At 45.5% G+C, this 26,587-nt stretch overlaps 1 protein-coding gene across 2 annotated transcripts; it reads left to right on the forward strand.

Annotated features, from left to right (window-relative positions):
• Positions 1 to 1,882: 1,882 nt before the first annotated feature.
• Positions 1,883 to 26,241, forward strand: CLRN3 (clarin 3). Of its 2 annotated transcripts, XM_020978241.2 has the most exons (3): positions 1,884 to 2,251; positions 18,411 to 18,590; positions 22,739 to 26,241. In XM_020978241.2, exons 1-3 carry the CDS (start codon positions 2,020 to 2,022, stop codon positions 23,014 to 23,016), a joined length of 690 nt encoding a protein of 229 aa, XP_020833900.1. In that variant the 5' UTR covers positions 1,884 to 2,019; the 3' UTR covers positions 23,017 to 26,241. The 2 variants fall into 2 exon arrangements, with proteins under 2 accessions (XP_020833901.1, XP_020833900.1); XM_020978242.2 differs by lacking the exon at positions 18,411 to 18,590 and having other exon boundaries at positions 1,883 to 2,251.
• Positions 26,242 to 26,587: the final 346 nt, after the last annotated feature.

Raw genomic sequence — 26,587 nt, forward strand, 5'->3', positions numbered from 1 at the left:
GGACTGCAATAATAGTTTAGCTGATGCTAACTGAAGGTAAAGCCCAGATCTTATCCCTACACTGTATCCCAGGCCACTTCCCCTGTCTATGTATCAGCTGTCTGATGCACTATGATTGCTTAAATCTTTGTTGAAAGTAATGAATGAATGCTCAATGATTTTGATTCTACCACCTTGAAAGGAATAAAATGAAACAAGATCATTGAGTTCTTTAATCAACATGCTGCAGTGCTCCATGGCATTTTATTTGTGATGTATTGGCACTTTTCTTCAAACATACAGGCTGATGCCTACTTTATTTACCCTGGTAAATGATGTCAATAGTGTGTTTTCCTCAGAGGTAAGAAAAATGCAGTTCCTACTTTCAATGCCTCAAAACTTAAACCATGATGTAGATCCCCTTGGAAGACCCATGGTTTAACACTAGCTCCCCACATGGCTGGCTTCAGCCTACTTCACAGTCTACACAGTCTTCCTCTGTTGAAAATTAAAGCTTTTCTCCAAAGGTTGCCTCCTTGGAAACCTTCATTCCTTTCTCCCACAGTCTGCTGGAAGAACTGCATAGACTCCACCAGGTTCCTGGCAGAAATGAAGCTGACTTTCTTGTCTCTCACCATGGCCTTAATCTACAGGCTCACTGTGGGATGGTCCCATTACCATAGGTGCCATGTTGCATTACTGACTAGTCTTGGCCTGGCAGTTTGGTCTCTGTTTTCTCTAGCAGCAAAGAAAAGCCTGACATTACAGTGGAGGTGGGGCTCTAGGTGCCACCCAGAAATGAAGGACTTGGGTAACCAACTGAGACTCCCTGGCAGGAAACAGAGCTGGGATTTCATAGCTTGGCTAGGAGCCCTGAAGCATGAATAGACTCAGAAGGGCATTCAGGTCAAAAATAAATAAATAAATAAATAAATAGAACAGGCCTCTGTACGGGAATGTCAGGGAAATCTTAATGTTGCCTTTTTTACCAAAACAATCTTTAATTATAGTCAAACTGTGTACATACTGGGCTGTGTATAAACAGAAATGCTTGGGAGTTTACTCAAAATAGCAAAATGTGGAAAACCAGCTTCCACTGTGTATCTGTCTATGTTGACTTGAAGGCAGATGTGTATTTCTGTGCACGCTCATATAAATTCTGAGCCTGAAATATTGCCTGGCACCTACTGGGCACTTAGTAAATGCTTCATGCCTGACTGGACCTATGATTTAATTAGCCTGTCCCCCTCCTTCTCCCCCTCCTTTCCCCCCTCCTTCCTTCTCTCCGTCCCCTTCCCCCTTTCAGTGCTAAGTCCATGGTCCTGTGGTCTCTCTGATCTTCATCTCTTCATCTGTAAAATAAAATGACTGAACAGAATGGCCTTTAAAGTCCCCTCCCGGCCTACATCTAAGATCCTATGATCTCACGAACTATGAACTCTCAGACGATTACACTTTGAGATGGTAGATGGAGCACCCACAAAGCCTGGGAATGTTGGCATCCAACCACACCTTCCCAGAGTTTCTTTTCAGAAAGGGTAAAACCCTTTGGAAGGGGCAACTCCTTGGCCAGAATAGCCCGCTCAGAATCTGAGAGTCGCCGGGAAGTCCACATCCTTTCTCTGCTGCCCTGGGCCCTGTGAGCTCTCTGCAGGTTGGTCCTTTCTTGACTCATTTTCATAACTCGCCTCCCTGGCTGCAAATGGTGGGAATGAACTTGACTATGTAGCACCTGGCAAGGCAGTAATAGATTAATCAGCCATGAGGAAGTAGGAGCTAGGGCCCACCTACCTTCATTACTATGGCCTGCTTGTAGCTGTGGCAACCTCTTTCTGGGGACCAAAGTGCAGTAACATCAACCCTTTATCACCAGCGCTCATGGGACAAAGTTCACTGCTCTCGGTTCTTACCTAAAGGGCTGGGTTTTCCATTTTCAGCTTAAGTCAGCCACCTGGAAACACAGGGCGCTCCAGAGGATAAAGGCCAAGAGCTGGAAAAGACGATCCTCCAGCTGGGGAAACTTCCTTCCCTTCAGACAAAATGCCGACAACCCAAAAGATTCGGATGTTCTTGGCGGGCTTTGTGACCAGCCTCGGGGCACTGGCAACTGTGTGTGTTGTTCTGGCCACCCCGCAGTGGGTCACTGGGAAGATTGAATTCAGCGACAACAGATTTTCCAATGGAAGTGTCCTCATCACCTATGGATTGTTCCATGGTGAGAGTACCCAAGAGCTGAGTTCAGGGCTGGGCCAGCCAGATCTAACCTTTGAAGGTAAAATTTCCAATAGATTTCATGGATGTGGCTAGACTGGGTGGACTGATTAAAGTGGGTGTGGCAATATACATGGGTCAAAAGTAGTTCCAAGATGATGATAAGCATGATCCAGATGCTAGCCCTCTAAAACATTTTAACTTGCCTTGGCTTGTCAATTAAATCCTATAGAACATATACTTAAAAAGAATCCCATCAAAGCTGGAGGTTGAACGGTGCTCTGCTCTGGGTCTTCTCCACAGAAGCATCATCCTTGGACAGAAATTGCGCTCTTGCCTCAGACATTTTGAAGGGTTGGGATGTGACAGATTATTCATCTGTAAGATTTTCAAAATTTAAACCACTTAGATTTGCTGAAATGCTTTCTCTCGTTGTTTAAACTGGGAGGATTAGAAAACAGGTCTGTATTGTGCTAGACAAAGAAAGTACAGTACACAGCAATTGAATTGAACTTTACCCAGATACTGGAATCGATGAACCATTCCTTAACCATGCATGACTTCCTCTGCTATCTCCATAGTATTTAGTCACAGTGCAATGATCAGAGGCTGAGGTCTAACTCTTGGCTATAGGGTTGGAGAGCTGTTAAAGCTATGTTAGCAAAGTGTACAAGTCACGGGGTTATGTTTATACTTAAAAAATTGGCCTTCTGATCAGCCAGGCCATCTATCTGGAAAGCATCTCCACTAAACTGAAGCATGAGTGCTGCTAACAGGGTTTCTGGCTTAGGAATGGATGTGTCCAAGACAGGGTGGAAACATAAGCTTCCCAGGAATTAACCAACACAAGACTCTCAGTATTTTCTTGTTCTCTTAACACTGAAACAAGGCTGGTTCAAATTCTTGTCCTGAGTTTTGTAGGTTTGGGTTTATACTGGGGCTGCAGACAGAGCCTGTTGGCTCCAGGGGAACTCTGGCCTTACGAGGTAGCACTGGTGCAGGGTGGCCAGGCTAACAAATCATAGTATGGAGAGTATGATACCATTTACAACTGCCCAGCTGATAATGGGAACCAGCTGAGAATGGATGGGGCTGCCTTGGGAGGGAAGGATCTCCCCATCGCTAGAGGGCTTCAAGCAGAGACCCTCCTGCAGCCTTATAGAGATGGTTCATGCTCAGCCATGGGCTAGCGTCTGGTCTCAGAAGTTCCTTCTGACTCTGAGGCTGTGATGTACAATCCTCTCTGCATCTTGTATATGTGTAGTTGTATGCATCCCTCTTGTCTTCCCCATTAGAAAGAAGGAAAATAGGGACGATTATTCCCTTTCTTTGTATCCTCACTGCTTAGCATAGTACCTGGCACACAGTAAGTGATAAATAAATGCTTGACTGACTTTGCCTCAGTAGTAGTGGGTGGGGGTTATGTGCATATGTGCCTAGGGCCATGTTGTTTTTAGCACTAGTCCCTTCTGGCCAGCTGCACATCTCCCTGAGGCCCAATCCAGCTTCCAGACACTGCAGCATGTCTGGGTCCACCAAAGCCCTGGGCCCTAGGAATGTCTTTACTGATGGGGTGCTTGTATTTGGGCCCCACTTCCAAGATCATTTCTCCCTAGCCAGAAAACATTACCCCTGACAGTTTTCCCCCCCGCCCAAAGACCCTATCTCTGGCAATAACTCATGAGTGGGCCCCAGTGAGGCGTACTATCTCACTATCTCTCCCTGTTACAAGAACAAGCTGACCTCTGTAGAATAGCCCTCGTATGAATGAGGCTATCTTGTATCAACAAAACTATCACGTACTGATTCCCACAGTTATTGTATGTGATTCAGAGGTCAAGTTATAGACATCAACTCCAGAAGCTATCTTGTTACAGACATAACAGACCAAAAATACATCCCTACACTCCTTAAGAAACCACCTCAATGGTTTCCAGTAGTGAATGATGTCTATGACCAAGGTTGTATATTATCACCTAATTAGCATACTTGGCACATAATCTACTACTTTTCCTATATAAGCTTTAGCATCACTCCTGTTAGGTTGCAAGTTCCCTAAGGAGCTCTGCCCCCCTTGGCAGAATCCCTTAAGGATCTCTGCCTGCCATATTAGCGTTATAGTAAACATTTTGCCACCTGACTGGAAGACTGCTTGAGTCTGTGAATTCATTCCAGATGATCCTATCCAGTACTTGAAAGGTCCCTGAACCTCCCCAAACCGAATCATTTCCCACAGGCTCTTAGTTTTAGAATGGTTTTAAGAAATAGTGGTAAAAAGTATAAACTCTTTATCAGATTCTTCTATCACTGACTGTCTCTAAAGAATTAAAAGCAAAACAATGAGGCATGTGCTTGGTTGGTTTAAGGTAAATGGAAGGTTTCCAGAGTAAGTGAACATTTATCTGACATAATCTAGAAAGATTAGGGTTTTGCTGGAAGTGTCCTTTTGATTGGTTTTCTAGCCATCATTGAATCATAGAATGACAGAGCTTGAAGGGATGTTGGAGTCCAATCTCTCCTCCCTTCAACCATTGTTCAAACGAGGAAACTGAGGCACAGAGAGATTGTGCCTTGTCCAGTTCCCACAGAAAATAGAGCTGAAATTCATACCTAGAGCTTTCTGACTTGGCCTAGAGCTCTTTCCGATCTTCTGAGTCACCTTCTCTATCAAACTGGGTTTACTTTGAAGCAGAAATTGGCCATTTGTGCTATAATAAATCGGAAAGAACAAGTCGCAGAAAACATGGGTTTGATGAAAGTGTAATTATAAGAACCAAACCTGGTACTGGAGGAAGGAGGAGACAACCCCATCCTTCACTTTTGGGCAGGAGCGGAGGCTTTGCGTGTGGAATATTGCATAAACTGGTCTAGGGAGAGTCAGTGTCTGTAGTCCAAGGAGCAGTCAAGCTCCTTGATGAGCCAAGACTCATCTCAAGAAAGCTGGCTGCAGCTGTTTTGCTTGCTCACCTACTGATGTGGGGAGAGGCTGTGTTCTTTAGGCGTGGAAGGAACATTGTAGGAACCCAGGATCATAGGTCTGGAGTTGAAATGGATGGTCAATGAGCATTTATTAAGTACCTACTGTGTGCCAGGCATTGTGCTAAGCAAAGAAAGGTAAAAGACAGTCTCCGCCCTCAAGAAGCTCACACTCTAAGGGGAGAGACAACATGCAAACAATTATATGCAGACAAGATAGATACAGGATAAAAATGGAAATAAATCAGCTGAAGGAAGGCACCGGCAGTAAGAGGGATCAGGAAAAGGCTTTTTGAAGAAGGTGAATCTTTGACTGAGACTTGATGGAATTCAGGGAAGCCAGGAGGTAAAGGTGAGGAGACAGGGAATTCCAGGCATGGGGGACAGTCAATAAAAGTACTCAGAGTTGGGAGATGAAGGATCTTGTTCAAGGAGAAGTAAGGATGCCATTGTCACTAGATGGCAATATAGTTAGAGGGGAGGAATGTATAAGAAGACTGGGAAGGGAGGATGGGACCAGGTTCTGATGGGCTTTGAATGCCAAACAAAGGATTTTTGTATTTGATCCTGGACATGACAGGGAGTCATTGACATTTATTCAATGGGAATGCATGTGGTGGCGACATGGTCTGATTTGTGCTTTAGGAAGATCACTTCTACAGCTGAGTGGAGGACAGACTAGAGCAGAGAGAACCTTGAGGCAGAATCCAAACAACAGCTATTGCATAGTCTAAGTGTCAACTGATGAAAGAGCCCTAAGCTAGGTTGCAGCAGAGTAGGCAGAGAGAAAGGAAGGCAGGCATGTGACAAATGTGGTGAGGGAAGAAATGATGACAGTTGGTCAAAGATTAGATAGGAGTGGTTAGAAGGAGGAGCCAAAGAGGACCCATAGTTGAGATCTTGGGTGAGTGGGAGGGAGGCGTGTCCTCCATAGCAATAGGGAAGTTGGGGATACAGGAGAGCTTGGGGGAAAGATAAAAAGTTCTATTATGGTTATGCTGAGTTTGAGATGAATCCAATTTGAGATGACCAGGAAGCCCTCAGTGAAGCAAAGCTGGAGCTTAAGAGAAAAGTTGGGACTGGATACATAAGTCTGAGATTCATCTTTGATGAGTGAGGCTGATAACATGATCACTGAGTGAGACTGTAGCAAGAAGCGTTCCCAAGACAGAGCCTTGGAAGGTAACTATGTTTGATGGGCATGACCTAGATTAAAAATACATCAAAGAAGACTGAGAAGGAGCAGTTAGACGGTTGGGAGGAGAAACCCAAGAGTATCATGAAAACCTAAGGGGAGAGTATCCAAAGAAAAGGGGGTGACCCACAGTGTCCAAAGATGCAGAGAAGTCAAAAAGTATCAGGATTAAGAAAAGGCCAGAAGACCTGGCAATTAAGAGATCATGAGTAACTTTGGAGATGGTGGTTTTAGTTGAATGATGAGGCTGGAGGCCTGATTGCAAAGGGTTTAGAATTAAGCGAGGAGAGAAGATAGAGGCACCTAGGGAAGAGGAAGAGAGATAGAAGACCATAGTTAGCAGAGAAGGACAAATCAAATAAGGATTTTTTAAAAGATGGTGGTGATATGGGCATGTTTGTAGGCAGTAGGGAAACATCCAGTAGACAAAGAGACTGAAAATTAGTGAGAGAATGGGACTGATAGAAGAGTCTGTCTGCTCTAGAAGTAAGATGGGATGGCATAAAGGGTGTAGAATAGAGGGGTTTGCTTTAGCAAAGCGAAGGGCCACTCTTGAGACAGGATTTAAGGAGGACATAGTGCCAGAAGGTATCTGAGTAATGTGAGTTGAAGAGGAGGAGGAAAGAAGGAGCTTTCAGCAAACACCCTCATTTCAGGGGATGAAGTTTGAGTCCTTAGCTGAGAGGGTGAGGGGAAGTCATGAGAGGTTTGAGGAAGAATGAAAGACTTTGGAAAAGCAGCTGAAGTGAGTGGGGTCAGGAATGGATTAGGGAGGTGTTAAAGGATTGCCTTGCCATGATGAGGACTTGGTTGAGGTCATGCAACATAAATTTATAGGAATCCCAGTCAGGATGGTTTCGTGATTTTCTCCAGCTCTATTCAGTGGTATGTCAGCAGGAGCGGAAGAAGCAGATGGTGGGAGTCATCCAGGGTTGGCAGCTGGGGGTTGGCAAGTTATGCCCGTTGATGGGAAAAGGGAGCAAGGGACTGAGAGTAGAGAATTGCATAGAGCTAAGTTGATTCACCAAGGGTTTAAGATAGGGAAGGGAGGAGCGAGTGTCTAGTGCAGGGGTGATGGCCTGGGAAAGACTTGAGGGATGGAGCATTGCAGGTCAAGATGAGGATGAAGGAGACATAAGGAGTGATAGGGCAGAAAGAAAGAAAGATGGAATGATAAAAGATTATGATCATATAAAGGAATGTCAGAGTTCTCAAAAACAAAAGTGAACAATTGTGGGTGATGGTTTCCTTTGTTCTCCAAGAGGACCAAAAAGACACCACTATGTTGGAGTCAGGTTACAGTCCATCCGACTGTGGCTGATCAGACCCATATGAGCTCAGAATGCTCTACCACAGGTTGGACACAAATAGTCCATGTGAATATTTGGGGTGGATTCTCTGAATCTGTGCATCTCATGTTTCTTTTGAGCTACTTCCATTCTGCTTTGCTCATAGAGCATAGCACCTTCCCTGATAAGGACATGCCATACTGAATGGTCCTGTGCCAGTGTCTCCCATGTCTCACAATCAATTCCAAAGTTCTTCAGGGAGACCTTGAGAGTGTCCTTGTATTGCTTTTTCTGATCATCATGCGAGCACTTGCCCTGTGTATGTTCTCCACAAAATAGTCATTTTGACAAGTGTATGTTCTGCATTTGAACAATGTGGCCAACCATCAGAGCTGCACTCTCTGCAGTAGAGTTTGAATGCTTGGCAGTTTAGTTCGAGAAAGGACCTCAGTATCTAGTACATTATCCTGCCAGATGGTCTTCAGAATCTTCCTAAGACAATTCAAATGGAAGCGATTCAGTTTCCTAGCACAGAGCTGATAGACTGTCCAGTTTCACAGGCATACAACAATGAAGAGAGCACAAGGGATCTGTAGACCTTCAGTCTGGTAGTCAGTCTAATGCCTCTTCTCACCCTTGGGAGGCTTTGCAGCCTCCCAAACACTGAGCTAGCTCTGACAATGCATGCTTCAACCTCATTGACAATGTGCACATCCCTGGAAAGTACACTACCAAGGTATGTGAACTTAGCCACAGCATTCCAAACTTCTCCATTTGCTGTCACCAACGGTTCCACGTGCAGTGCTGGTTGATGAAGCACCTGTGTTTTCTTTGGGTTAATAGACCAAAATTAACACAAGCAGCAGAGAATCACTCCATACTTTGTTGCATCTCAGTTGCAGAGTTTGCACTGAGTGCACTTGAGTTGACAGCAATGGCAAGGGTATGACCATTTCTTTGTGTGACTCCGTTGGAAAAGAGAAGTAGGTCATGGGAATTGAGTAGATATTTTACGGATGAGGAAACTGAGGTTCAGAGGTGAAGGAACTTCTTCAATGTCACACAGAACTGGAATTTGAACAAAAGTCCTCTGACTCCAAATCTCATGGGCATTCTACCATTGGGGAAATTTATATTGACATGATTTCTGTTCAGGTAGTGAGGTCTACATCCACTGGCTGACAAGTCAACTATTTTGTCTGCATAATGCCAGACAGCTAATTGGACTGATTTTTTGGATGCAGTTCAATTGAACTTGACATGTATTGAGTGCCTAGCAAGTGCAAAGCTTTGTACTGGGCATTGAACCATGTGGTTTAAAGTCATTTAAATGCAGCTTGACTGCATGTGAAATAATCTGCCTGAGAAATGTGGACAACAACAATTACCACCACCACCGTTGCTGCTGCTGCTGCTACTACTACCACCACTACCACCACTACCACCACTACTGCCACTACTACTTCTAGCATTCATACAGCACCTTCTATGTGCCAGGCACTATGCTAAGTACTTTTACAAATATTATCTCATTTGATTTCCCCAAAGAAGCTACATCCCAGCTGATAGCTGGGATGGAAGGGCTGTGTATTAGTCACAGATTTAGAGCTGAAAGGAATCTCAGAAATTATCCAATGCCCTTATTTTACAGGTGAGGAATTTGAGGCTCTGAGAAATTGAGAGATTAAGTGACTTGCCCAGGGTCAATGACTAGTGTAAATGTCTGAGCCAGGGTTCAAACCTAGGTTCTCAGATTTTAAATCCAGTTCATTTTCCATGACCCCATGGTAGCTTCTCTCACCCGAGAAGTGGGGAGGTGGGGTGACACCTGAAATTAAAAATAAAAAGGAGCCCATAAGTCGTAGATCATGGAATCACACGTGTGCATCACTTTGCAAGTTCTAAGGTGCTCTGTCAATGTGTGGTAGTGGACACAGAGCCAGTTGGCTATGGGACTCCAAGCAAGTCTCTGAGTCTCTCCGTGATCTAGACAAGCTTAAGCCTGGAACTTGCTGAGAAGGTGCCAGCTTGCATTGGTGAGGGAGTGTTTTCACCTGGGAGTAGCATCTCATTAGATGCATCACAGATGCAGTTTCTATCTCTATGAATGTGCAGCTATTATTGGTTTTCATCATATAGGGTGTTTGTCTCTGGGCATCCAAACAGAAGATCCCAGGTCTAAAGTTGGAGAAGATCCAAGATGACCTAGGACAGGGGTTCTTAAGCTGGGGCTGAGAACTTTTTTTGAGAACTTTTAATATAATTGGTTGCCTTTGTCATCTTACGTATTTTATTCTATACATTGAAAAACATGCCTTAGAGAAGGAGTCCCTAAGTCTTCATAAGAGATGGCCAAAGGGGTCTAGGATGAGAACCCCTGATTTTCTAGGACAAGGAAGCTGCAATCCAGGGCAGTTCGGCAATAGGACAGAGGTTATAAGGCAGCTGTGTCCACTCGGTAGAATGGAAACTGCTGGAGGACAAGGACTATGTCAATTTCATCTTGGTATCCTCAAGGGCCTTGCATATTGCCTGGTGCATAGCAGTAGATGGTTGTTCAATAAATTGAAGCAAATGTAATTAGAAAAGCAAATTTGTTGCTAATACAATATAATACCTTAAAAGGACCCAACTTTTGTGTTAGTTATTATTTTAATTTTGATAACTGACCTTTATAGAGCCCATTAAGGTGGGCGCCCTGCTTCTCACTCCTTATTTTGTTTGAGCCTCAGGACAACCCTGTGAGGGAAGTACAGGTGTGCTGGCACCAGCTCAAACTGGCTCAGGGAAGAGCCAGCTGTTAAATTTTTAAAAAACATTTTTTAATACAAATTTATTTATTTTTAGTTTTCAACATTTTCTTCCACAAGATTTTGAATTCCAAATTTTCACCCCATCTTGCCCCTCCCCCCAAGATGGCATGCATTCTGAATACCCCTTCCCCTAGTCTGCCCTCCCTTCTATCTCTCCCCGCCCCCTTCTCTTATCCCCTTCCCCTTCTATTTTCCTGTAGGGCAGGATAGATTTCTGTGCCCTTTTCCTGTATTTCTTATTTCCCAGTTGCATGTGAAACATTTTTTTTAAACATGTGTTTTTAAAACTTTGGGTTCCAAATTTTCTCCTTTCCTCCCACCCCACCCTCATTGAAAAGGCAAGCAAGTCAATACAGGCCATACATGTGCAGTTATGCAAAACACTTCCATAGTAGACATGTTGTGACAAACTAACTCTATTTCCCTTAATCCTATCCTGCCCCCCCCATTTATTCTATTCTTTCTTTTGACCCTGTCCCTCCTCAGAAGTATTTCCTTCTGATTACCCCTTTCCCAATCTGCCCTCCTCTCTATCATCCCCCTGCTCTCTTGTCCCTTCTCCCCTATTTTCCTGTAGGGTAAGACAGATTTCCATACCCAATTGAGTGTGTATGTTATTCCCTCCTTAAGCCAAATCCTATGAGAATAAGATTCCCTCATTTCCTCTCACCTTCCCCTGTTTCCCCTCCACTGTAAGACCTTTTCTTGTCTGTTTTTGTGAGATAATTACCCCATTCTACCTCTCCCTTTCTCTTCTCCTAGTATAATCCTCTCTCACCCTTATCTTCACTCACCCTGTGCCATCTATCTATCTATCTCTATCTATCTATCTATCTATCTATACATATAATTTTTTCCTCTCCACTACCCTAATACTGACAAAGGTCTCATGAGTTATAAATATCATCTTTCCATGCAGGAATGTAAACAGTTCACCTTAATTAAGTCTTTTATGATTTCTCTTTCCTGTTTACCTCTTCATGTTCCACTTGAGTCTTGTATTTGAAAGTCAAATTTTCTATTCAGCTCTGGTCTTTTCATCAAGAATGCTTGAAAGTCCTCTATTTCACTGAATGACCATTTTTTCCCCTGAAGGATTATACTCAGTTTTGCTGGGTAGGTGATTCTTGGTTGTAATCCTATCTCCTTTGCCCTCGGAATATTATATTCCATGCCCTGGTCCTTAATGTAGAAGCTGCTAAATCTTGTGTTATCCTGATTGTGTTTCCACATACTTGAATTGTTTCTTTCTGGCTGCTTGTAATATTTTCTCCTTGACCTGGGAACTCTGGAATTTGGCTAATATTCCTAGGAGTTTTCCTTTGGGGATCTCTTTCAGGAGGAGATCTGTGGATTCTTTCAATTTCTATTTTGCCCTCTGGTTCTAATATATCAGGGCAGTTTTCCTTGATAATTTCTTGAAAGATGATGTCTAGGCTCTTTTTTTGATCATGGCTTTCAGATAGTCCAATAATTTTTAAATTCTCTCTCCTGGATCTATTTTCCAGGTCAGTTGTTTTTCCAATGAGATATTTCACATTGTTTTCTAATTTTTCATTCTTTTGGATTTGTTCTACTGTGTCTAGGTTTCTCATAAAGTCACTAGCTTCCAATTGCTCTATTCTAATTTTTAAGGAAGTATTTTCTTCAGTAAGCTTTTGGACTTCCTTTTCCATTTGGCCAATTTTTTTTTTAGGGCATTCTTCTCCTCATTGGCTTTTTGGACCTCTTTTGCCATTTGGGTTAGGCTATTTTTTAAGGTGTTATTTTCTTCAGTATTTTTTGGGTCTCCTTTAGCAAGCTGTTGACTTGTTTTTCATGATTTTCTTGCATCACTTCATTTCTCTTCCCAGTTTTTCCTCTACTTCCCTTACTTGCTTCTCAAAATCCCTTTTGAGCTCTTCCAAGGCCTGGACTGATTCATATTTTTCTTGGAGGCTTTGGATGTAGGAGCTTTGACTTTGTTGTCTTCTTCTGGTTGTATTTTGATCTTCTTTGTCACCAAAATAAGATAATATAGTCTGACTCTTTTTGTGAGGTTTGCTCATGATCCCAGCCAACTACTTGAGTTTTAAACTCATTGTTAATGTAAGAGTCTGCTTCCAATGTGGAGAATGTACTGTCCCAAGCTTGGGGTTTGTATAGCTGTTTTCAGAGATACTTAGGGACCTGTAAATTTTCAGTTCTTCCAAGGTGGTATGATAAGGGCAAGGTGTTTACTCTTTTCCTGGCCTGTGCTCTGGTCTTGATGACCCACAAGCAGTCTTTTCTCTCTTGGAACTGTGAGGAGGGTTTCCTCTCCAAAGCCACTACAAGCTCCACCATGCCAGCGCTCCTCCTCACCCCAGGACTGCCACCTAGAACTGTGACCCAGATCCAAGCACGGGCAAAGCAAGAGATTCCTGCCTCAGCACCAGCAAAGAGATCCCTGCAGTCCCCCTCTGCTCATCCACTTGATTCCCTCTCAGTCTGTGGGCCAGAAGCTCAGAACACAGCCACCGCCCTAGCACCCGCGCTCTGCACTCTGGAGCTGGTCTGACCTAACTCCTCTCTCAGCACCGCAGAAACAACTTTTCCCACTGACCTTCTAAATTGTCTCTGGCGTTCATGGATTGAGGAGTCTGGAAAGCGGCACAGCTGCCTGTGATTCATTCCTCTGAGGCCTGCTCCAGGTTCGCTGAGGCCTGCACACCCACATCGAACTGCGCTCTTCTTACCGCCTGGTGTGATATGCCTTTCCAATCAACCATCCAGGCTGTCTTGGGCTGGAAATTTGTTTTATTCTGTCTTTTTGTGGGTTCTGCTGCTTTAGAATTTGTTTAGAGCTATTTTTTTACAGGTATTTGGAGGGGTTTGGGGGAGAGCTCAAGCAAGTCACTGCATTCACGCAGCCATCTTGGCTCTGCCCCAGTTGTTCAATTTTTAGTGTGAGCATTTACACCTTAGAAATGGGCAAACTACAAATCAGGGAATGATTTGTTGTTTTGTTGGTTGTCTGGAATGAAAAAAGTGATGGAAAGAATGTTGATAATGCAGATTATAGGTTTCCCAGGACATCTTCACATGCAATGGATTCTCTGATACTGAAGCCCAGCCTCAGAAACCTACATAGGGCATTGAGGTGGTGCAGTGGATAGAGTGTAGGGGAGACCTGAGTTTAAATCCAGCCTCAAACACTTACTAGCTTTGTGACCCTGTTTACCTCAGTTTCCCCATCAGTAAAATGAGCTGGAGAAGGAAATGGCAAACCACTTTAGTATCTCTGCCAAGAAAACCCCAAATGGGGTCATGGAGAGCAAGACACCACTGAAACAACTGATTGACAACAGCAACAAGAAAGCTTAAAGATGTGTCATGGGCACATTCCCCCCCTCCCCCAAGCTGGTTATTAAATATATTTGCATACCTCTCACTACACGTGGCATGATCCTCATTCTACTGAGGAGGAAACAGACTCAGAGAGGGTCAGAGCAGACTCTATAGAACCCACCTCCAAATCACGTACTTGCCACCCCAATGATGGGCAGTGCCAAGGACTGCCTACACAAATGTGTGTCCTCTTAAAGAAAAAAATGGAATTAGATTTCCTGATTTTATTGGCAGCTGTTGAGTGCTTCTGGTGATCAGTCTTTTGTTTTTGTTTTGTTTTGTTTTGTTTTTGCTTTTTGATGAGGCAATTGGGGTTAAGTGACTTGCCCAGGGTCACACAGCTAGTGTCACCTAGCTGACTTCCAGAACCAATTTATGTTGAGCTTTCATGTTCCATCAATTCAATCCAACATTATTTTATCTGTATCTGGCACTGTGCCGGGTGCTGGCAATACAAAGACAAAACTGAGACAGCCCTGCCCTCCAGCAACTTACATTCTACTGGAAAGAGGCAATGTGTTTACAGATAGAAACATATAAGATATGTACAAAATCTTTAGGGCAGCAGCTAGAGAGAGCAGCCAAAAATGGCAGATAGATCTTGTCCTAATAAATCCTGGGTTTGGAGCTGAAAAGGACCCAGGAATGATCTTGTCCAACCTCCCCTGGCAGGGGTGGGGGGAGGAAAGATCATGTTGATCAATTGTTTTTAGTCATGTCTGACTCTTACTGAAGCCATTTGAGGTTTTTTTGGCAAAGATACTGGAGTGGGTTGCCATTTCCTTCTCCAGGTCATTTTACAGATGAGGAAACTGAGGCAGACAGGGGCAAGTGACTTACACAGGGTCACACAGTTAGTAAGTGTCTGAGGCTGGATTTGAACTCAGGAAGGTGTGTTCCTGCTTCCAGGCCCTGTTCTCTATCCACTGAGCTGCCTAGCTGCCCCTGAGCAGGACCATGCCTAGAGTCCTACAGTCAGTAAGCAGAAAAGATGAGATTCAAACCCAGACCCAGTGACTCCAGCACTCTTCCCACTATCCTAAGATTCTTTCACCTAACCATAGCAGGGTGCAAGAACTCATACTGGCTTTGAGCTTTCAAGGTGACAAAGCTCTTTTCTTGCCACCATCCTGTGAGGACCATAGAGCAAAGGTTATATCTTAATTTGAAAAAGGGGAAACTGAGAGCCAGGGAAACAAGGTGGTTTCTCAGGATGACACATGCTGGTTCCTCAGGTACTAGAATATACCTGTCGTGTCCCTCCCCAGCCCCACCAGGTGGTCCTTCTGGGTCCTTTGACTCCAAATCCAGTATTAGCACCCATGTTAAACTTCTTGGCTCAAGAATTATTAGGCTGCTTTTATTTATTTGTCTGGTTTTTCGGTTTGCTTTTTCTTCTTTTTCTCATCCAGACCTGTGATTTCATTGGTACAGGTACAGAAAAGGAAGTCTTTTTCTGGAAACCCTCCTCTGATGCAGATAGCCCCTCTGCCCTAAGTTATTGCCTGGGGCCCCTGGGAAGTTCTATGATTTGCCTAGGGTCCCACAGCCACAGGACTGCAGCCCAGGGCTCCTGACTCCCAGGATGGCCCCTCTGTCACTCCCCTATGCCAGGCCATGTCCTGTGGGCATCTTAGTACCGGCCTATTCCATTGCCGATCTCTGTTAGCCAGGGGGGGAAGGACATCGGGCCAGAGAAAGCGTCGGCCCCGGGTGCCCTTCCTTTGATAAAGGAGAAGCCTGGGTGCCCACAAACCTTTCATTTTCTTTCACGTGATGAGGAAGATGTGCCCGCTTGTGTTGCCTATCTCCATCCACTCCACGCGTCCTAGTCCAGGAGGGCGGCCTCCGGCTGATTTGTGACACACGCGGGGGAGGAGAGGGGACCTTACTCCAGGCTCCACAAAGCTAGGACGGCGCCTTGTCCTTCAGGGTGAACCAGGCAAGACCAGAGCTGAACGGGGAAAAGCCACAGCCTTCTGATGGAAGCGCCCATCCCCAGGGAGTCTCAATGATTACACTGCTGTCAGCCAGGAGGCTCAGTGCTTTGATGGATACAAGCAGGGCTCAACCCATCCGCACTCCCTCAGCCCCAGTGATTAATGGCCGAGGCTCGCAGCAATCCTCGGCTGAGCTTCGGCCCTGGAGCACCGCTGAGGCATCACTTGCATTTTTTAGTCTCTTGTGTATACCAACGGCCAGCAGTTGGGCTGTCCATCATTCCTCTCCTATCATTTTGGATTGGTTGGAAGAGGAACTGGGCGGGAGGGGGGTTAGCCCGGAGAAAAGGAGGCTCCGGGGCCACGTGAGAGCCGTCTCTAAGTATTTGAAAGGCTGTCAGTGGAGGAGGGATGTCTGGCTCTGCCTGGACCCAGTGGTGCAAGCTGCAAACAGGCGGACGGAGGTTGGTTGGGGGGCTGTCCCAGAATGGAGAGAGCTGCCTCAGGTGCGGGAGGACGCCCTTCTCAGGGAAGCTCTGAAGCAGAGGGCCTCAGGCGCGTCCATCTGCAGGCTCTGTCTGACATCTTTAATCAGCTCTGATCCCCTTGTCCAAGACTGGGTTTGGACTATTTGGTTGTGGGTTTCCCGGAACATCTTCACCTGCAGCGGGTTCCCAAGTGTTGAATCCCAGCAGCAGAAACTCAACGCAGCTGGCCTTTGGCCAAAATGCCGAAGTAGGGTCTGGCCGTGTTGTTGGGCATTCGTGACACACGCCTTGGGACTGCATCAGTCTTACCTTGTAAAGGGAGGCTGGGCGGGAGGGTCGGGCTGATAGAAGCGGCGCAGGGGCCAGGTGCGGGGATTCTCTGTCCCCAGTCCTGATCCCTCCGGCCCTTGTTTCTGCACCTTTGCGCCTTCTTAATCCTGAGCCTAGAGTGGACTCTTGAAGGTGGCGTCCCCCACAGAAAACTGGCCTTGGCCCTCTCCCAGGTGGAAGGCCCTCTCTCTCTCTCTCAGAGAATTAGGGACCTCGGGGCGGCTAGGTGGCGCAGTGGATACAGCACCGGCCCTGGAATTCAGAAGGCCCTGAGTTCAAATCCGCCCTCAGACACATCACAATTGCTAGCTGTGTGACCTGGGCAAGTCACTTAACCCCATTGCCTAGAAAAAAAAAGAATTAGGGACCTCAAAGGCCATTGTGTCTGACCGGTTCCTGTCAGGAATGCCACCTGCAGTCCATCAGCGGCCTCCTGACCTTTGCTTGCTGGGCTCTAATGAAGAGGAGCACTAGATACTTCAGTTGGGATCCAGCCTCAGACATTCCCTGGCTGTGTGACCCTTGGCAAGTCACTTCTGTTTGCCTCTGCCTCAGTTTCCTCAACTGTAAAATGGGAATAAACACCTCCCTCACGGGGTTGTTGCTGTGAGGATCACAGGAGACAGTATTTGTAAGGGGCTTTGTAACCCTTGAAGCACTATACAAATCCTAGTTATTATTATGCTAACATTATTATACTATATATAGTTATATATTATATATAGTCATTATTAGATTAACAACTGTTGCTGCTGTTCCCTTGCTGCTATATTTTGTGAATGGTGTGTACATCCCTGTGGACCTGGCTTTTACTTCTAGTTCTGAATTTGATCTCCTGTGACATTCTAAATGTCTCTACTGCCCTTCTTTCGACATGATAGCGATTCCCTGTGGACTCAAAGCTGATAAATGTATATAGGCATCTTCTCTCCCTTCACTCTTTTCCCTTTAAAGGCTGTGGAGAGTGGTGATAGATTCCAGGGCAGGACGCTTCTGACCAGCCCTTTACGTGGGCTCCATTTCTGGCTAGGGGCCCTTCATTCTTAAGTCTGAAGAAGGGGACCAGAAATCCAAAGTCTTTTTAAGCAACAGGTCCTTGACCAGAGGGTAACTTCCTTTAACAATAACTCAAGGTCCTGTGGGGTTTTCCCAACAAGCCTTGGAATGTATGAAGATCTTTAAGCCCTGTTTTCTAGCTGAGGACACTGAGGTTCAGGGCCCATCCTCACACAGCAAGAAAGTGTCAGAGGTAGAAAAGGGATAATAACAGCGCCTCCTCTCAGAGCTATTGGGAGGAGAAAAAGAGGCCGTCTTTGTGAAGTTCTGAGCCCAGTGCTTGGCACACAGTAGATGCCAGATCAATTCTATCCCCTTCCCTCTCTTCCTTCGTCTGGTTATTTATGCCTGCCTCTTTCCTTCCATTAGGTTATAAGCTTATTGAGGGCAAAGCTTGTGCAGTACATGTACCCAGGACTGCACAGAATGACTGGGGCACAGGTCTTGATTCATGTGGGTGCCGTTTTGCCTGTAGAATCTATTTCTCAATGTTGTGTCTCTGCTGGATCCAGTGGTGGGTCTGATTCATGACTGGTGTGATTTGGGGTTGGTGTCTTGGCCTCTAAGATTTCCTTTTCTGTAACATGAAGGTCTTACATTGGGGTAATTCACTGCCCTTCTGGGCCTCAGTTTCCTCCTCTGTAAAATGAGGGAGTTGCATTGAATGACTTTAAAGTTCCATTGGGAAAAAACCAACCATCCAACCAACACTTGAGTACAAGGTTGTTGCCATCTAAATGTGTGTCTGCCATTTTGTTTTTCAGTTTTATCGATACTGTCAAACTCCTCTCAGAAAACTCTCCACTTATTGGTCATCGTCCTTCTGTTCTTTGTTTTGCTTGCAACCCTGCTGAGTTCTGGGTTAACATTCTTCAACAGCGTCAGCAATCCCTACCAGACATGGCTCGGCCCCACTAGCATTTCTTTTTGGAACGGACTAAGCAGTAAGTGAAGAAATTGCACTCCGTGTAAGGTGCCTCTGTCTCTTCTCCTCTGTCTCTTTATACCTGTCTGTCTCTGTCTCTCTTTGTCTCTGAATATCAGATCCATCTCTCTCTCTTCCCCTCCCCCCACTGCATCCTTATAGCTATAGTCAACCTAGCTCAGGGTTCAAACAATGGAGAAATAGACATAATTGAGAGGCAGGTGCTATTATCATTCCCCTTTTATAGCTGAGGAAACAGAGATTAAATAATTAGCCAAGGACACACAGTGTCTGAGGCTGGATTTGAACTCAGATCTTCTTGGCTCCAGTCCCAGGGCTCTGTGTACTGTGAAGCCCTCTACCTGCCCCCATAACCTCTGTAGAGATAACATGCACAGGAATTTGCCAACCTAAAGCACAATGGAAGTGTGTGCTATTGTAATTGTCACATAATTATAATATAATTCATTGTCATCATTGTCATCACCACAAAATTTGCTTTCTTATCCCTTGTCCCCTAAGTTTTCCTTTTGGCATCACTTCTTGGCCCCTTCCCTGCCTCTCCCCCCAGTCTTTTAAATTTTTTTTTTATTAATTTATTTACCCCCAAGTCTTTTAGAGAAGGGTTGATGGTCCCCAAGCTTCCAAAGACCAGGCCCTGGGGAGTTTGATGCACCCCGTTTTAGAAGCAAAGGTCTGAGCTGTTTGCTTTGGTGAGGGGTATGGCATAGTGCTGTCCCCCATCCAGCCTGCCACTGGGGCCACCTTCTTGCCATTTGCCAGGCATATTTCGACTTTCACGACACCCCTCTCCATTGCTTTGTGTCTCCTAGAACTCTGGGAATTCTTATCAAATAAACACTCCTCCTCCATCCCCCTACCCCTGCTATCGGAGGGAAGCAAGTGTCAATCACCTCCCTTATGGCTCTGCCATCCAGCAGGGTGACTTCCCAGACCAAAATATCTGTCCCTGTCATCACTCTCTTGTCTCAGTAGAATGGAAGCCCCTCGAGGGCAGGGACAGCATTGGACCCAGAGTAAGCTCTCAATGATGTTATTAATTGAACTTACAGAGGAATCCTAGTCCTGGGGCCTTCCAGTCCCAAAACGATCTTGTGTACAAAGCCTTGATAGAGCAGATGAAGCAACTAGTAAGCCCCTACTGTGTGCCAGGCACTGAGCTCTTCATCTTGTGCTTGTTTCTCTGAGTTAGACAGAAGAGGGATGATGGATGGACCGGAAGCCAGAGGGGAAGAGGGCATGTGATGTGGATAGAGGACTGAGGAAGACCTGGGTTCAAATCCCACCTCTGACATATAACTTGCTGTGTTACTACAGACAAATCATTCAAACCACTATGAGCCTCAGTCTCCTCACCTGTACAATAGGTACAATAAATAGCTCCTAACTCATAGGGTTGGTAAGAGAGTTAAATGAGATCACAGGTGTAAAGTTCTCCATGGATCTAAATGGGTCATGTCACTCTAAGTTTCAGGCTTTGATATTGTGACTGAAGATGTCCCTTAGGCAGAAGAGTGGGGCAGATGGTAGGCTGCGATCCAAGGCTGACAGAAAGCCTAGGCCAGGTCACACAATCCCACTGCTCCTGGGACCAGACAGAAGTCTGAGCCACTGGGCCACATTTCACTCTGGCAGCTGGGAGACAGGCAGGGTTTGGGCCTTCCTTCTGGCACTCGTGAGTTCAAAGCAGAGACTCAGGTGCAGAGGATTTTTTTTTTAAAGGTTTTTTTTTTTTAAACCTGTGTGCCTTTTACCTTTCTGTGACTCAACCTTTACAAAAAAAAAATCACAGGGGCATAATGAAGGATAATTAAGGTTTGGATTCCTCTTAATGAGTGTCAGAAGAAAGGGTTTTTTTTCAAAGGGCAAATGATTAAGAAAGCAAACCATGTCATTGAAAGCCTGATTGTGGCATCATAGGGTATTGTCAGCCATACACTAACTCCGTCTAATGAGGAGTCATTTGGAGAAGTCATTTGGAGAAAGCCTCTAGGTGCCCGTTGTCCTGAACATCTGCTCCAGTCAAGTTCCAGAATCCCAGGATCTGGATCATAGTGACCTCTAAGGCTGCGCAGTCCAAGTGATCAATAAAGGTCATTGGGCGAAATCTGTTACCTTTAAATGCATGTGTGTAGGCTCTGGAGATGAGCTGCATTTTTAAAGTATTTTTTGGGGGGTGGTGGGAGTAGAGTAGGCCACTATTTCAGTAGACTGAGGATGCCTCTCCATGAAAAAGTGCTCTGTACCTTATTAAGGTCTTAGAGATTTCCCTGAGGCACAGAGAGGTTAAGGTCATCTGATGGTTATTGCATTGATCAAAGTAATATAAACAGGTTTTTTTAAAAATTGCAAACTATAAGAAGCATTTGAAAGATGCTCCAAATCGCCAATAATAAGAAAAATACAAATTAAAATAACTCATAAGTTTGTTTGGATACTTTGCAAGAAGTCAAGACTGACAAAAAATGGAATTAGTCTGTGGAGGGTCTGTGGGGAGATGGACACTCTGCTGGCAGAGGTGTGAGTTGTCCCTACTATTCCAGTTATCAATCCATAATTTTTTCAAGAAAAGTGATCAAACTTTTTGTATGTTTCAATCAATGGATTCTGTTGCTGGGTATCTATTTCAGCAGGGTCAAAGGGAGAAAGAAATGAAGCACTTTTTGTTTTTCAGTAGCAAAGACCAAGAAGCAAAGTGGGTGGGGCCATCATTGAAGGAGAGATGAAAAATCTGTGGTGTGTCAGGGTAATGTAATATTATCTTGTACAGGGGCAGCTAGGTGGCACAGTGGACAGAGCACAGCCCTGGAGTCAGGAGAACCTGAGTTCAAATCTGGCCTCGACACATAACACTCACTAGCTGTGTGACTCTGGGCAAGTCACTTAACAGAGAAGATTTGCATGCACTGATGCAAAATGAGATAAGCAGGGTCAAAATGCAAAGAATATAAGAGAAAAGGTGACTCTGAAAAGGAAGCCCAATCCTGAGCACCTGGAACATCAGGCATGGCCCTAGAGAATGACGCTCGTCCCTTGCCAGGCCTGGATGCCAGGGACAGCTTGGGCAGGATGTCAACGTCCATCCATTTGCAGATGAGGCCACTGTACTTTTGTTCCACCATGTTTCTTGTTACTAGGGAGGATTCGATCTAAGGGGAAGAGATCTTCATAAACGTCTGCGTTGCAAGAAGAAAAGCCTTTGATTGAGCTCATTTTGTAAACAAAAACAAACAAACCAAACATACTGAGAGACAGTGGGGAAGAGAAAGGCCTTCCTGTAGAAACAGGAGCTCCTTGTTACCTCTAGGAGCAAACAAAAATTTGTTTTTCGTTTAACGTCTTTCCTGACTTAGTAGCAGACTACCTGGCTGTACCTGGCTGACCGTATTATACGGCACTCCCCTTCTGGGACTCAGTGGTGTAGCCAGGGCCTTATTGCTTATTCCTCCCGCACTATTGCCCACCTACTAGTTTTGCACAGGTTGTACCTCATGCCTAGAATCCGCTCCCTCCTCTTTTCACACACACACTCATCATCATCATCCTCCTCCTCTTCCTCCTGATTCCTGGATCTGCTTCTCGAGAGCTCGGCTGTCTCACTTCTGCCTTTGCCTCCGTAGTACCTAGCACAGAGACTAAGCTAATCAATGCTCAGTCGATTGGTTGATAAATGTGAGTTAATCAGAGTAGCCAAGCTAATACAATTCCATTCTTTCTCTTTCCACTCAGCACTCTGAATGAATGAATGAATGAATGAATGAATGCATTAAAAGCTTTTGAGCTAAGAGTGGAGTGCTAGGGTGGAGACAGTCCTGCCCTCCTGGAGCTTACCTTGCAATGAGAGACATGACACACCCAGGAGAATGCTGGCCTGGGAAGGGAGTGTTGGTGGGTGAATAGAGCCTTAGGGACGTTCCTTCACCCAGCCTTTTTCAGAGGCTTGTTAATTGGATCTAGGTTCTCCAGTCAGTAGAAAGGCTGGGCAGGGCCTGGTGTGAGAGTGGTCCTGGCTGAGCTCCTGGGTGTGATCTCTGCAGCAGGGTGGCTGTGGCATGGATTCTGAATGAATGCTTCCTTACTTTCCCCTGAAGCTGAAAAAATTAAGCGAGTACTCAGACCCCTATGTCCTTCTCTTTTCCCCTCCAGTGACCTTAGTCCTGGTGGCCATGATCCTCTTTGCCGTGAACACACAGGCCAACAACCTGTCAGGGGCGCTGAGCTCCACACTTTACCCAATGGAAGGCTATACGTATGGCGGCACGACTCACACGTACCAATACTCCTTCTGGCTCCCGCTCCTCATTCTCTTCCTCAACATCATCACCATCACCATCATTGTTTTCTACCAGAAGGCAAGATACCACAGGAAGCAGGAGCATCGGAAGCCCATGGAAAATGCACACAAAGATGGGATTTTATTCTGAAGGCGGGTTTTTACAGCTGTTCCTCCAACAGAGCCACGGCCGACGCTGTGTGTACTGTCAGAACTGTCAGTGGAAGCCCAGGGTCTCCAAATCAAGCTACGTCAACAGGCCCTTATTAAAGCCCACTGCCCTGAATTCCAGGCTTGTTCCCAGGCCAGCTCTGGAGGCTGAGGTCTTCCTCCTTTCTCACAGGGGTCAGACCTCTCTCCTGGAGATTGCTTTGGAGGACTCTGTGTGTACTTACTTACCGAAGTGAGCACCTGCCTTATCTCCCTCTAGAATGTAAGCTCCTCAAGGGCAGATACCTTTTGTTTTGGTTTTTAGGGCAGCACAGTGACTGCCTGGTGGAATTGAACTCTTGTTACTTCGTGTCATTTTTCACATTTCATCCAGCTGTGTCCTCTAGGTAACCTCAGATGGTCCAGACTGGCCCCCTGATGTAGTATTCTCAAGGCCAAGACTTCCATCTTGTGAAGGCGCATTGATCACTGTCCATCCATTTCTTGTATTTATGAGACTGGACCCTTTTAGAGTCAGACCAGTATGAGAATCAAATGAGATAACCTAAGTACAGTGCTTTGCAACCTTAAAGTGACATGTAAATGCCAGCTATTGTTATTAGTAGTATTATTAACTATTACAAACAGTGCTTTTTGGGTCTTCTCTTCCTGCCCCAGACATGAACTCACTTAACTACAGGAGGGGAACACAGGCTATTTTACAAGTGGAAACTCCAAAAGCCTGAGGATTTGGGAGTATGTCTGAACATACCCACATTTTATTGAATACTTTGGATTAAAAATTCAGAAGGGAGCATCTAACTCCCCCGTGACAAAAAAAAAATGTAGGGGCAAATGAATTCATTGAAGGGGAATCTTTCTACTTGATGATAAAGAAGCCATGTTTCCCAGGGGCCTATGCTCGAGGTTGTCACTCTACCTGACATGACCATCAAATTTGTTTATAAAGGTTTGAGCTGGGGGTGGAACAGGGCCAGGTCTGGAAGGACATTGGGGGGCTGAGAGGTTTGCACTTCACCACTGACATCAGGGGTCAAAGTCAAGGCCGGGGCTGGGGAATGGGGAATGGTCCCTGTGTCTAAAGATGGTTGGAAGCAGACTGAGTTAAAAAGAAAGTCCATGGAGATGATTAAAAACCCATGGATGAAATGAGAAAACTCAAGACACTCCAGTAACCACCACCAAGTCCCTACAGATAGACTCTGGGGGCTGCAGTGTGGACATGGCCATGGGCAGCTATAGAACCTATAAAATAGATAGGATATGAGAGACAGGCAGAGAGACAAGATAGATAAATAAGTTGGGTAGATAAATACTATAGATACATTTCTAGGCATCTTCCAAAGAGTCTATACTGACATTAGTGAGCATTTTGTTTTGCAAATAACAAAACATATTTTTTAAAACTGAAAAGAAATTTATCAATAATGAGAAGCCTACTAGGCCTTCGATATACAGAGCAATCAGAGGGCTAAAGGTCAAAATGTAATTCAAGTCAATTCAGTTCAATGCAACAAACATTTATTAAGCACCTTCTGAATGCACCTATGATAGGTATAGCCTCAGCAGCTTTCTGGCAGACGGTGCCATCAGAGGGTGGAAAGGGCACCTGACCAGAGGACCTCGGATCTCACTGGTGATGCTACATTCATCTACACTCTCTCTTTCCTGGAGACGAGACAAAGAAAAAACATTTTGCTTGGCCTCATGACTAATAAGGAAGGGTGTGTGTGTGTGTGTGTGTGTGTGTGTGGTGTGTATGTATGTGTGTATGTGGTATGTGTGTGTGGTGTGTGTGTGGGGTGTGTGTGTGGGGTGTGTGTGTGTGTGTGTATGTGTGTGTGTGTGTGTGGTGAAAGGGAGTGGTTGGGTTGTGGGTGCTGCGGGGCTCTGGGAGCTCATCAGAGCCCCCTGGGAGAGAAACCAGGAGACCCACCAGTCTCGGGACTTCTGGGGCACTTGGTAGGGCCAGGCAAGGAGGGCTGGGGCCTGGACTCTTGTGCTTTGCATTTACTGCGTCCACCTGTCCACCATAATTTATTCCTTGTCCTTCAGTATGAGTGGGCTCCTACTTAGCTCTCCTTTACAATCAAATCAGACCGAATGAGATGATATTTGTAAAAGGCACTCAGCCCAGTGCCTGGCACACAGCAGGTGCTGTGGAGATGCTTCTTCTCTCCCTTCCCTCATTCCCCATTACTAGCACTTGGTGCATCCCTTCCCACCCACAAGAAGGGAAGGCTTTCAGAAGGCAGTAATTGCCCTCAGAAGATATCCTTGTAAATGGTTAAAAAGGGCCGAGTCTGAGCGTGCTTCTGCCTGCTCTGACAGACCTCAGAGGGCTATGGGGGCATCAGATGAGATCACAGAATGTTGGGGCTTCACTGGGAACTCCTCTCCTTTTTTCAGCTGGGGAAACTGAGGCCCGAAGGTTACCCAGCTTGTCAGTGGCAAAGTCAGGACAGGTCTCTTGTCTCTGGGCCAATGTCCACCTTATTTTCCAGTTGGGGTTCACGGATCTTTTCCCATCTTAATAGTAATACTAATACTTAATAATGCTTGCAGTATTTGTATCAGGCTTGAAGGTTTGCAAAACAATTTAGAAACATTATTTCAATTTGTCCTCCAAACAACCCTGGAAAGTAGGAGTTCCCCACAGGTGGGGAAACTGAGAGGGGTGAAATGGCTCACCCTGGTCACACTGGCAGCAAGTGTCTGAGGCAGGATCTTTAATACCTGGGTTCTTCCAGACTCCAGGTAGCATTCCCCCCACCCTCCAGCCCCCCTCCTGCTGCCTTAGAGCCTCACCTCCCTCCGAAGTCCCTGGTGATGCCCTGGGAGATGCCCCATCACCAGAACACTCCTGCATAGAACTCCTTCTCTTCCTTCCAGACTGAACTGAGGTGCCTTCTGCTGGGAGTACTCCCTGATTTCCCCCCTCCTCTCCCTCCCCAAAGAGGTCTCTCCTCCCTCAGATTTCACTGGAGCCTTTAGTCTGAATCTCCGTTGGGTACATCTCACTCTGCCTTATGTTGTACCGTCCTTAGCTGTGGAAGTGCTGTTTCCCCCTTCTCGGTAGAATGGATACTCCTTGAGGGCAGGCACATTTGGGGTTTCATTATTTTTTCTAATCATCCTCACTGCCAACCTCCGGGTGTTGTACACAGTGAGTGCTTAATAAATGTTTCTGGTTTAATTGAATGTGTATGTGTGTGTGTGTCTTTCTGTCTGTCTGACTCTGTTTCTATCTCTTTGTAATATATGTTCTTATGAATACGTGTGTGTGTAAAATTCGATATCTGTTCCACAAGTATTTGCTGAGTGACTGCTGCACACCAGGCACTGGGGATTCAGCATCAGAAAACCAGCAATCCCGAACCTCGAGAAGCTTCTGTTCTCTGGGGAGGTAAATACAAAATGCATAAATTGGTACAGAGTAGCTTGGTGGGGGTTGGGAGGAGGGGCACCAGCTCCTGAAGGGATAAGGAAAATCCTACCTGGGAGGGGGCTCTTGGGATGACCCTGGGGGTCAACCAGGGGTTTTAGGAAGT

Source organism: Phascolarctos cinereus, unplaced genomic scaffold, assembly GCF_003287225.1.
Source record: "Phascolarctos cinereus isolate Bilbo 61053 unplaced genomic scaffold, phaCin_HiC Scaffold_3;HRSCAF=262, whole genome shotgun sequence".
In the NCBI taxonomy this organism is placed as follows: Eukaryota; Metazoa; Chordata; class Mammalia; order Diprotodontia; family Phascolarctidae; genus Phascolarctos; species Phascolarctos cinereus.